The sequence below is a fragment of the Syngnathus floridae genome, chromosome 10 (assembly GCF_059516105.1).
Source record: "Syngnathus floridae isolate MCC-2025c chromosome 10, RoL_Sflo_1.0, whole genome shotgun sequence".
NCBI lineage: Eukaryota > Metazoa > Chordata > Actinopteri > Syngnathiformes > Syngnathidae > Syngnathus > Syngnathus floridae.
In genome coordinates this window covers 3,862,203-3,874,531 of record NC_142422.1, presented here as the reverse complement: position 1 = coordinate 3,874,531, position 12,329 = coordinate 3,862,203, and the positions used below count along the sequence as shown (strand labels likewise).

General features: G+C 42.3%; 1 protein-coding gene across 1 annotated transcript; it reads left to right on the top strand.

Annotated features, from left to right (window-relative positions):
* The first annotated feature begins 857 nt into the window (after positions 1-857).
* On the top strand, positions 858-11,349 carry nradd (neurotrophin receptor associated death domain). Its single transcript, XM_088387629.1, has 6 exons — positions 858-1,244; positions 8,458-8,590; positions 8,695-9,048; positions 9,778-9,976; positions 10,039-10,181; positions 10,269-11,349. Exons 1-6 carry the CDS (start codon positions 1,206-1,208, stop codon positions 10,580-10,582), a joined length of 1,182 nt encoding a protein of 393 aa, XP_088243755.1. The 5' UTR covers positions 858-1,205; the 3' UTR covers positions 10,583-11,349.
* The last annotated feature ends 980 nt before the right edge of the window (positions 11,350-12,329 follow it).

The window sequence follows — 12,329 nt, the reverse complement described above, 5'->3', positions numbered from 1 at the left end:
ACCAACCTTTCTAAGGAACTAATCATGTTAATGATTTTTCATAATAATTGGGAAATGGATAAATATCAATATGCAACTTTTTTTTCTATAACTCTGCCTGTTACTTAACAAACAAAATATGGCTGGCGCCTTAGCAGAGCCGCAATGTCTTCTTCAGCTTTGAAGTGCAAGCGGTATTGTGTGTGAGGGGTCTCCCCATTTGTTTGTCTCTGAAGTCTGAGGCCCCCTGCCATGCATTGACTTCACTTTACAAGGTGTGCCACTGAGTGACCTGTGTTGGTTTGCTAATCTTTTCAATTGCAGAGATCAAACATGGACATGTTCCGTAAGGCTGATTCGTGTGCACCTCCTTTGTCTTTCAAGGTGGTGTGGATCAGTGGTAGAGATTCTGTCTCACAACTTGAAGGTTGTGGGTTTGATCCTCACACAGGTGACATAACTTAGTTGTGCAATAAAAGCTTTCTTCTTGTCGCTGATAACTAATCACAGGCAATGGCTAACCTGAAGTTTTAATGATACTTAATTCTTACTTCAAAACCCTACTTGAAACCCAAGTTTGAAACCTTAACCCTATTTTGAAACCCTAGTTTGAAACCCTAGTTTGAAACCCTAGTTTCTATAAATTGATTTTTATTTATTTTTTAATAAAAAGCTAGTTATTGTAAACTTTCACGATGCATTGATTAGTTTTCTTCACAGGATGAATGACGTATCTATCATATTTGGTGCTGCAAAAAAAAAAAAGAAAGACAAGCAGGAGCGCTGTAGCACAGACCACGCCCCCTTCAGGGATGCAGCCAATCAGCGACGGTGTGTGATATTTGAGGGCATGGGAGGAGAAAAATGTTTAAGCAGAGCTCGCAGCAGCTTTTCTCGCCTGTGCTGTGGAACAGCAGCAAGAGAGCGCTCATACACATGCACACACACGCACACACACACACGGCCGCCGCATCCTGCAAGCTGAGACAAAAGAAACTTTGTGCCAGTCCCCCGAAAACTGACGATCCAGAAATGACCGATGGACTTTGAACGCGTCGCTGTCTGTCTGGAAAGACAGGACGAGTGTTGTTGGACTATGAGCGAATTATTGGTCTTCCCTACTAAAATAGTTGTTTTCGAAAACTTCACGTCCTTTTAAACACATTTTTTTGGATGAGACTCTGCTGTTTGGGGCTTTTTTCCCCATCGTTCATCATACAAAAAGGATGGCACCGTTTCTCATCTGCGGGGTGATTCTACTCAAAGTAAGAAAATAATCATTACATTTGATGGTAATACTTGTGTTGTCTTTTTTCCCCACCTTTAATTCTAAAGGGCTTATTAAACATGTTTGTCTACATTTTTGGTAGTTAGTAATAATCTCATAGTTGATCTCCAAAAATGTATTTTTTTTTTCATGACGTGAGAAAAATCGTTACCGTTAACTGCATGGCAATTTTAGTTTTTCAGTCCTTTGTGGCACACTTCCTGCAAGCACACACACGCACACCACTAAAAGCCTGCTGGGGAGTTTTCATGCCGGAAAACTTTTTTTTTTTTCCCCCTAGGGATAATGTAGTTCATCTGTGAAAAAGAAGAACGCCACATGACACTTTATTTTCCAACCTCAGACATAATTGGCAGCATCTAAAATAAAGTAGTTTTATTCGATATACTCATTAAAGTCAGAAGAATGACGATTTACAAGGATAAATGAAGCTGTCACGTGCGATCACATGTTCTGATTGTTGTTATGAAATCAATTATAGTGTATAACGGAGGCTTATAGTAGCTAAAAGCGCCCGGGGCTTTTAATCTTGTCTGGACATGCTTCCTAATTTATCACATCAAAATGATATAATATAGTTTACAAACGATTATGTAAACAATTGCTTTAAGATTACTTTGATTTTATTTTTTTATTTTTTACAGGAATTAATTTCTTTCACTTAGTAAAGCAGAATGAGGTGCGCGTTCCAGACGGACGAATGTGTCTTTTTGAACGCGCTCCCCCTGGCGAAAATGTCGAAAAACACCCGAACACCGTGGAAAAATAGCATACATTATTTTTAAAAAAAAGATTAAAAATACTATATACAAAAGCAAAACTAAAAAAAATACTCAAGTCTTTTTAATTTCAAATTTTAGATGCTTTTTATCATCCCTCAAAGAGAATTTCAATTTACACGCCGCTGTAAATTATTTGTCTGAAAGGCTCTTTACATTTCATTATAAACGATGAAAATGTGTAATGATAGAAAACTGTTAATAAAAATATGTTTTTGCTAATTAACATAAAGATTACTCTTAATAACTAGAATGCTCATCAGAATGGGTCGTGCTATATTTATCCCTCAGACCATACTTTGCTCACCCCAATCCAAGAAGTAATTTTCAAATCTCTCCTTTTACCCTGCAGAACTGTTGTGGTTATTTCAACAAACTTCTAACCCGCTTTCAATTACAAACAAGGTGGTTGTAAACAACTCGGCTTTCTTATTGTTTCTTCGGGCATCTCACTGTGAAAAATGTGGCCTCACTTTCAGCATCTCGGCATCGCTGGGCTCTGGATATCCGGAGTAGAGTAATTATCCTTATTTTCTCCCACATTGTAGCCCGTATAAAATGTGTTGGGGGTTCTGGTAGTTGCTTTCTTACCACAGCATTTACATTAAGCAGAATTCCCCCACGTGGTGGAAGGGGGTGGATTGTAAATTGCAAGCACCCTTTCATGCCAGATGATGAATTTGATTTACTGTCAGTTTTGCACAACCAAGCATTTTTTAATTTGTGCTCCATGACAGTAATCAGCAACTCCATTCCCAATCCTAGGCAAGCATTATGTGTTGAAAGACGCCTGTCTCGTTGTCATGATAGCGTAGCTCACGGGTCAGTGTGCTGACGTGAAGGCCCGAGTGAGTGCATCCTTTTGTGTATTTATTTTCACGCAGATTAAATTAACTGCTGAGGCCGTCCGTCACGTGTGCTTAAAAGGAGAGCTTTGACTCACTTCAAAGCACACAGAAAATGTTTCAGTAAGCTTGGCTGAAGTCTGCATGTGAGCATGTGTGTGTGTGTGTTGACTGAGTGACTCGGGCAGCCGTGCAAGTAGAGAAGCCCCCACATTGTAAGCCCCTCGCTCCTCGGTGGTCCGTCTATTCCCAGTGGGGACTCCCTTCAAATTGCAACTTTTTTATATCCCAATAGGAAAAAAAAAGCAACTGCAACCCCCATTGGCTACTTTTTCAAGTGGGACTTTCTCGCCCTAAAGGCAGGCAGATAAGCATCAGTGTGCTTGAATGCGTGCCCAGCCACTTTAAGCCTCCTTGAAATGTGCACACAAAGTCACAGCGGGACGTTTAATAGCAGTTCAGAGCTTGATTTGGATCTTTTTTAAGAAGTGGATTGTCAACTTGGAGCGATGGAGAAAAAAAAACTCTCTTCAATGTTACATTTAAAAGTGCAACACAATCCGTTGAAAATGGATTTATGATGGTGACAGTTAACCTCTGGAACTGATTCATCATAAATATGAACAAATTGGTGGTTAGCTTTCCAGAATAGACATCATGTGATGTTGGAGGATTTATGAGACTTTTTATCTCTTCGGGCATATGATTCTACGATCCAAATGGAAAAATGATACAAAATAGTGTTGGCTCGTGATGGGTTCAAAAGAACAAATCTTTTCAGTGAACGAGAGTGACCAAATCACTTCCTAAAGTGACATGTTCTTTTTTCAGTTCATATGACTTCAACCAGTAGGTGTCAGTAATGTCCATTGAAGCTGGTGCCACCTCGCCGTGAAACAAAACGAAGAAGAAAATGACGTCACTTCCCCTTCACGTGAGAGAACGAATGCTGACTTTCCCGTACGCGAACGCGTCAATAAGTCAACTGCCTTCCGTCCCGTGCATCAACGGATCAGTCAGTGAACGTGTTGCGTCTCCCTCCTGGCGTGAACTATGGAAGCCAGAATGTCGATTGACGATTTTCCAAGGAAAGAAAGAACCACTCACTGAAACACCACTTCTTTCATGCGCGTTTTCTCTAAGCTAACGGCTAACTTGAGTGCATGAATGGATGCGCCGTTATGCAACAACGGGGAGATTAGGCTTCTCTTTGGTCATCTTGATTTTAGAACACTTATAGTAGTTTTTAAATAACGTGTATGCATATATACGCCGAAATATCGTTATCCAATATATCTACTGCAATTTCACATTAGATTGCTGGTTTGAAATATACTTTTATTAATATTTTAATAAACATTAAAACCTGTTCAAACTTGTCTGGTGTTTTATTCCTCATTTTTATTTTTTTGGGCATGAAAACAAAAACATGTGTGACGTCACAGATCAAACAGCCAATCAGAAAGTGGGGGCTTTCACTTAAGCTTTGGCCATGATTTTTCCCTAAGGAACTGGCCTGTTATTAGGTACACTTGAAAATGGCGGTGTACCTAATGTAGTGTCCAAGTGACGTCACAGATCAAACAGCCAATCAGAAAGTGGGGGTGAGGGCGGGTGTGGCACTTTTCGCTTTCACTTAAGCTTTGGCCATGATTTTTCCCTAATGAACTGGCCTGTTATTAGGTACACCTAAAAATGGCGGTGTACCTAATGGAGTGTCCAAGTGATGTCACAGAACAACCAGCCAATCAGAAAGTTACCCTCGTTAAACACACCTGCGGGAAAACTTTTAGCTTCTTTTTTGGTCAAAAGGAGCTAAAAGTTTTCACGCACCTGCGCTTAACGAGGGAATCACACGGACACTCCATTAGGTACACCGCCATTTTCAAGTGTACCTCATAACAGGCCACTTTATTAGGGAAATATCATGGTCAAAGGTCACAAGTGTCAAACTCTAGTCCTCGGGGCCGCGTTCCAACATGTTTTCCAAGTGACCCTCGTTAAGCGCAGGTGCGTGAAAACTTTTAGCCACTTTCACGTTCAAAAAGAGCTAAAAGTTTTCACGCACCTGCGCTTAACGAGGGCATTACACGGACACTCCATTAGGTACACCGCCATTTTCAAGTGTACCTAATAACAGGCCACTTTATTAGGGAAATAAGGTCAAAGGTCACAGGGCCGCATTCCAACATGTTTTCAAAGATCCCCTCGTTAAGTGCAGGTGCGTGAAAACTTTTAGCTCCTTTTGACCGTGAAAGTGGCTAAAAGTTTTCACGCAGGTGTGTTTAACGAGGGCAACTTTCTGATTGGCTGGTTGTTCTGTGACATCACTTGGACACTCCATTAGGTACACCGCCATTTTTAGGTGTACCTAATAACAGGCCAGTTCATTAGGGAATAATCATGGCCAAAGCTTAAGTGAAAGCGAAAAGTGCCACACCCGCCCTCACCCCCACTTTCTGATTGGCTGTTTGATCTGTGACGTCACTTGGACACTCCATTAGGTACACTGCCATTTTTAAGTGTACCTAATACAGGCCAGTTCATTAGGGAAAAATCATTGCCAAAGCTTAAGTGAAAGCCCCCACTTTCTGATTGGCTGTTTGATCTGTGACGTCACACGGACTATATATGCATTTTTTGTATGTGTCAAGAATGTGTATTTGACCACTTGCTCTATATTTTGGGTGACACCTACACATATTACACAACGTAAAAGACATATACATATAGTCATATAAAGCAGTTAACCAAATGTCAGATTTTTGTTTTCATGCCCAAAAAAATAAAAACAAAGAATAAAACACCAGACAAGTTTTAACAGGTTTTAATGTTTATTAAAATAATAAAAGCTCATTTCAAACCAGCAATCTAATGTGAAATTGCAGTAGATATATTGGATAACGATATTTAGGCGTATATATGCATACACGTTATTAAAAAACTACTAAAAGTGTTCTAAAATCAAGATGACCCAAAGAGAAGCATAATCTCCCCGTTGTTGCACAACGGCGCAGCCCTTCATGCACTCAAGTTAGCCGTTAGCTTGGAGAAAACGCGCATTAAAGAAGTGGTGTTTCAGTGAGTGGTTCTTTCTTTCCTTGGCAAATCGTAACTCGACATTCTGGCTTCCATAGTTCACGCCAGGAGGGAGACGCAACACGTTCACTGACTGATCCGTTGATGCACGGGAAGGAAGGTAGATCAACCATTGACTCGTTTCCTCACTTGAACGGGAAGTGACGTCATCTTCTTCGTTTTGTTTTACGGCGAGGTGGCACCAGCTTCAATGGACACTACTGACACCTACTGGTTAAAAAAAGGATCAGTGCGTGTGTATGGGGGACGATTCGTTGAACAATTCGTTTGAACGAATCTTTTGAGTGAACTAATTCTAAAGATTCAGTTCACTTAAAGGAACTGGAATGCACATCACTAATACAAACAAAAAATATACATAGCAACCTCTTTGAATTTGACACATGAGGAGAGTGTAGTTAAAGTTGCTTGACTGATGACAATTCATAATGTAAACATACATTTTTGCAAGCAAGTAGTAGATTCCTCAAACAAAAGACTTCAAGCTGTTTACTGTAACATTTTTTGTCATACTAAACATTAAAGTCCATTAGCTTAATACTAACACATAATGGGAAACACCATAGATGTGCTAACAAAATAGCATCCATGTGGCAGTGTTACAAAACTTCGAACAACATGAATACAAGCAATGCAGCAACACATGTGGACAGACAATATAAACAATACTTCTAGGCATACATTATTTTATTAGACTAAAAATAAGTTGTTGCGATTACTTTAAGTACTTGTCCTAATAACAAAACACCAAACATCTGTCTTGCATTTTAACTTGAAATTGCCCATTATGTCTCATCTGCACATTAACAAGTGTTCTGCTCATCCCATGCTTGGAAAATCCCGCTGGTAAACATTAGCCGCCATTCCATTCATAAAGTGGATAATGGTTTAGTCACCAGTCTGCTGCACAGATGACTGCTTCGACTGTGGATGGACGCCATCTTTCATTGTGTGCTCATCAGCTCTGGCCCGATTCTGGCCTCCAGGCGGACCCAAACTCACTCAGGCGACACGAAACGTGTCAGCTCTCCGAACAGAGCCGTCATTTCTAAATATTTATCAAAGTTGAGATTTAACAGGAGTTGGGTCTGTTTTCTGTGCTCCAAACGCGGTCCCGGTGCGGCAAATCCAAACATCTTACTGGATTGTTCCGGATGCCGTGGCCCCTACGTCCTAATACGTCTGATCTGGGTTTTCAGATATCATCAGGCTCCTCTGAAAGGCCTGCACTCAGCCCGGCTGTTGTTTTTGGATCCAGGCAAGCCCCACCGATTCGAAACGCTTTCTCCGGTCATATCAGCTGGGAGCTTTATATTTGGGGATCACTGCCTTTGGGTCGTTTGCAGGTTCACGCACGTTGTTTGGCGTTTCTTCAGACTTCACAAAGAGAACCATCAGCGCCTTGTTACTTTTCACCCTTTAGTTGTTAGACATCTGTTTGCTGTCGTCAGACTCCCTCCGGGGCAAGGCAGGCCAATCTGCTTTTAAATGTGTGCATGTTTAAGATGCCTGCAGATGGGGAGGAGGAGTGAAATAGTGAGCTTCATCCACACACCTGCAGGGCTCTCGGGGGTGGACTTCAAAGGTCTCGCTCTCCCCCAGCCAGACACTCACATGCTGGGCATCCGCGTGCAAGCGACACCCTCGCCTCAGGCTGGAAGATACCACCTCCCACGTCTTTCTCTGGAGAAATCACACAAAGTCCGGCCATTGTCATTGGTCGGTCGTGAGCCGGAGGTGTCAAAGCTCTTCTTCCTTCCTCCTTTTTTTTTGTGGCTCCCCCCTTCTTATTCTTCTCAGCGCTCCAAAGCCATCTGATTAAAGCCAGCCTCTGCTGTCAGGCGCCAAACCCCAGTGCACAATCTGTTTGGAATGTCTGATCTATCCCTCATGTCATAACTCACGCTGGGCTCACCATTACCCACTTGTAGATAAGGCCTCCGAGCACTTTAAGGGCCAAAATCATGGCAGATGGAAAGATTAAGCAGGGGAGAAAAAAAAAAAAGACCCTATTCTAGTCACCCACTGCCCTGATTTTTTTTTTATTGCTCATGAGTGTGTCATTTCCCCACATGTGGACCAGAGTAAAAAAAGAGCATTAAAAAAAAAAAATCAAACATGAGTAAACAAAAATGGGAAACTCAACTTGTGGAGGCTGCCGATACCAGACACCGATACTTTTTGTGTGTGTGTGGCGGACGATCCTCCTAGGCAGTAGGTGGCGCTATACTGCGACAGTTTTACACTGCAGCAAACATCACCTGAAAAAAATAGGTCTTCACAATTATTTTGTTATTGTGGAGGATTAAATTTCAGATTTAAATATCAGTACTCAGTAATGACGAGTCAAAGAATGAATCAATTTTTCAAATGATCACTTCTAAAACATTCTTTGTAAATCACAATCTCCTATGAATATATGACCACTCTTACATGAATTCTCTTGCAATGATTTTTTTTTTTCCAGGTTGTCTTTGGTGATGCTTGCACCAGTGGACAGTTGACTGAATCCGGCGAATGTTGCAGTGTTTGTCCTGCGGGCTTTGGAGTAGCAGTGGAGTGTGGAAAAGAAGATACCAAATGCATACCATGCCCACAGGGTAAGCAATTATCTTCTCGAGTTACCCCACGAATACACAAGACCTGTCTAATTATTACTTTTGTGTAAGAGGCACTAACCTCATGAGTGTCATTTTCCTCACAGGAACCTTCTCCTCCTCTGAAGACCTCAGCCGTTGCGTCCCGTGCTCGCGGTGCCCGTACGGCCTCCCGACGTCGGCTCAGTGTTCCCCCGACGAAGACACGCAATGCGAATGCGACGTCGGCTTCTTCTACTTCCGAGCCTACGGGTTATGTGCGCCTTGTTCCAAATGCAAGCGTGGCGAGGGGGCGGAGGAGCAGTGCGGCCCCAAGGGGGACACTAAGTGCCGACCGTGCGGCCCGGGAACCTTCTCCGAAGAGCACACTCATACCAAACCCTGCCAGCGATGCACCCAGTGCACAGACAGCGAGGTGGAGATCCGAGCCTGCATCCCTAACTCGGACACACTCTGCATGGGTGAGGAAACGATGAGCGTGTTTTCAATCGGAAACGGTAACGATGTTTTGGAAAACAGTTTTCACATGTACGTTCCAAAGCGCTGACGCCGTGTGAAGGAACGGCCAAAACGACAGTTTCCATCACTTGGAACGAGTGTCACGGAAATGGCCTTGGAGAGATAAAAAGAATCTGAAAGTAGTGGGAGGGCTTCAGAGGAAAAACACACACATGTGGTCAACATCTGAATCCACACCTCACCAGAACTGCACAATGTCCAAAGCAAGAAGCAACAGCAGTGAAGAAAAGAGCAACAGTTAAGCGCTTGGAGGTTAACTACTCCCAAAAAAAAAATGGGAGACGAGATGGTGGGCTTCCAAATGACTACGCTGGGAGTAAGGTCATACATACATATGTCGTGACTCTTTGACCTGCCGGGGGTCGCCACAGTAGCTGGTGGCCTTTGAGCCTAAAACAGCCAAACCACAGGAGGGAGACAGAAGCTGGGAAAAAGGTTTTTAACCCTCAGGGGAGCTCAACATCGACTGATATTGACTTGCCAGAATCTGGTTGGTTCAAGTAACAGACTCACTATTAACACCTTGATTCATCTTGATTGAAAGTGTATATGTACATCTGCCCCCTGGTGGCCAAGACGCACATAACAGAAACAGTGCAAAGAGAATTAAAATTCAGATTGTCTTAAGGCCTCTATTAACACAAGTCCCAAAACTCCACTTCTCTCGCCAGATAAAAAGCTGCACATTATCTCCCGAGAAACTACGAGCTTGTCAGGCGTGGAGAATGTGACACCAGGCGGAGAAGGTTTTGCCCAGGTGACGCCCAAGCACACCCCGCAGGGTGAGAACGGCAACAACAACATCCTGGCCTACGTGTCCGTGCTAGCCGCGGTGGTCCTGGGTCTGCTCGTTTACGTGGCTTACAAGTGGTAAGTTCTCATCGGAGACGGGCTGGTTTGCTTCTACGACAGATTTTCAATGCTTATTGCAGCTGGAGATCGTGTAAGCAGAAGAAGGCCTTGTCCAAGGCACGTGCGGCCGAGCTGGGAGCGTCTCCAGAGGGAGAGAAGCTTCAAAGTGACAGCGGAGTTTTTCTCGACTCGCAGAGCCTTCAAGACAATCAGCCCTCCAAAGGTGTGACTTGCTGTCTGACGCTAAAGGCAAGAGCCATTAGAGAAAAGGCTTCATGTGTTATTTTGCCCCGCCCCCTTCCAACCACAGGTACAAAGAGGGACAGCAAGCAGGACACCCGCCTGTACGTCAACCTGCCGCCCCAGAGACAGGAAGAGGTAGAGCGCCTCCTGCAGGAAGGAGCCGGACGCGGCTGGCAGCATCTGGGTCAGGCGCTGGGGTACGAAACGGAACAGCTGGACCTGTTTGGGCACGGCGAGGCCCCCGCGCACACGCTACTCTCCAACTGGGCCCAGAAAGAAGGCTCCACGTTGGGAGTGCTGTGCTCGGCGTTGGCTCGCATCGAGAGGCCCGACGTGGTCTCGGCTCTAAACTGCCCCGCGCAAGGCGTCTCGGTAGTGTGACCCAGTACCCGACTTTCCTGGACAGGAAAAAAAGTATTATTTCCACAAAAATACAATTTTATCTCCACAAGTGCCTTCATCAGCCAAATCCTAATAATCAATCAGTCCAGTGGTCTATGAACTTTTTTTTTTTTTTTTATCACTTATAATAACATCCACAGGCCACACAACATATCTACAATCAGGACAGATAATGTGGACAATTGATTAATTTGTAATATTCTAGAGACTTTTTTTATTTTTTATTCTAAGTTTACACAGGAGGCCATTTTAAGTCATACGTGGCCTTTAAAAGATTTGTAGTCAATGATTAGAATTTCTCACAAAGTCTGAAAACTAGTTTGCATGCATAAAGAAGATCACTGTTGACATAAAACACTTAAAATGTTCTTATCTGTGCGTGACATGTTTTGTTTTGGTTCATTGTTGGTATTTCTTCAAAATGAGAAAATATTAGGAATGAGGCAGTTTAACATTTCTTTGAGCTCTTCCTCGCTGTGATTGTAAATATCCGCAGCGCGGTTCACATTGTGAGAATTGAGGAAAAGGGATTACATTACAACTGAACATTTTTTTTCCCTTTTCACTTTCTGTATTTATTTTATTACCATTTCGAGTTTGAATCCTCCCACACTACTCTTGTCTGCGTATGCGACATCAGTCGGTCATTTTTCAAATTCATGTACGGTATTGTTTTGTGTATATAGTTCATCTTACTGTGCCTTTTTGTTTGGTGTCATTTAATGAATAAATAATTTGTAATAATATTTAATGCTTGTTTTTTTTTTAAACTGTAAATGTAATATAAGCAATACAAATTAGATTTAAAATGCTGCAATTAAGTCTTGAGAGATATTAATTCAGCAATATTTTTTTGTATTTGTAGAAATCATGTTGAACTAGTTTGAAAAATAATTTTCCCCCTCAATAATTCCAAACCTGAGAAAATGAAGCTTCAGATTTGCTTCCTGAACCAGTTGCATTTTTTTTACCCTTCTAGATAGCGCGGTTGGTTTCAAGTGCCATCTAGAGGAGTAAAACAAAAAAATGCAAAAACTGCTTCATGAAACAAATTTGAAGCTTCATTTTCCCACTACTTGAAGTCAGTCTTGCTACTGGTTCCCGGGACCGGCAAAGACTGTTGATGACCTTGTTTGGACATGACCTTTGACCTCAAGTTACCAAATATGTTTCTTTTCTATTGTTGCTCTTATAATAATATGCAGGTGTCCAATCTAATACTTGCAGGTGAATCAACAGGCCCAGTAAGGCTGAGTGACTTTGTTTCAATTGCAGGCTTTAGAGTTAGTCTCTTTTTGGCACTTGCTGAATATTTCAGTGTTTTGTTCTTGCCCTTCAGCCAGCAGCTTCTCCTTCATTTGCTTTGCTGACCTTCTTGGATATGAGAAAGTGATTGTTGAGTTGGCCTTCAGCCTGCAATCCTGGACTCTGTCAGTCACTCTGACTTGATGGATTACATAGTGAGGAGGGTTTGGACTAAATCCAGACCTTTTTGGGCTGTGCAAGGGGCTTAAGAGCATCAGAACATTTCCTATCCAAAGAGAACCCTGAGGGGGGAAGAGTGGGTTTTTAATAAAGCTGTAATAAAAAAAGTGGAGAAAAGTTAGGGTTAGGGTTACAATCTGTTAATGATTTTTTTTTTCCTTTCGCTTCCAAAAAACTAACCCTTTTTTACTCATATTATTTAGTCTAAGTCAATTAATGTATTCATAAAATAGGTTAATAA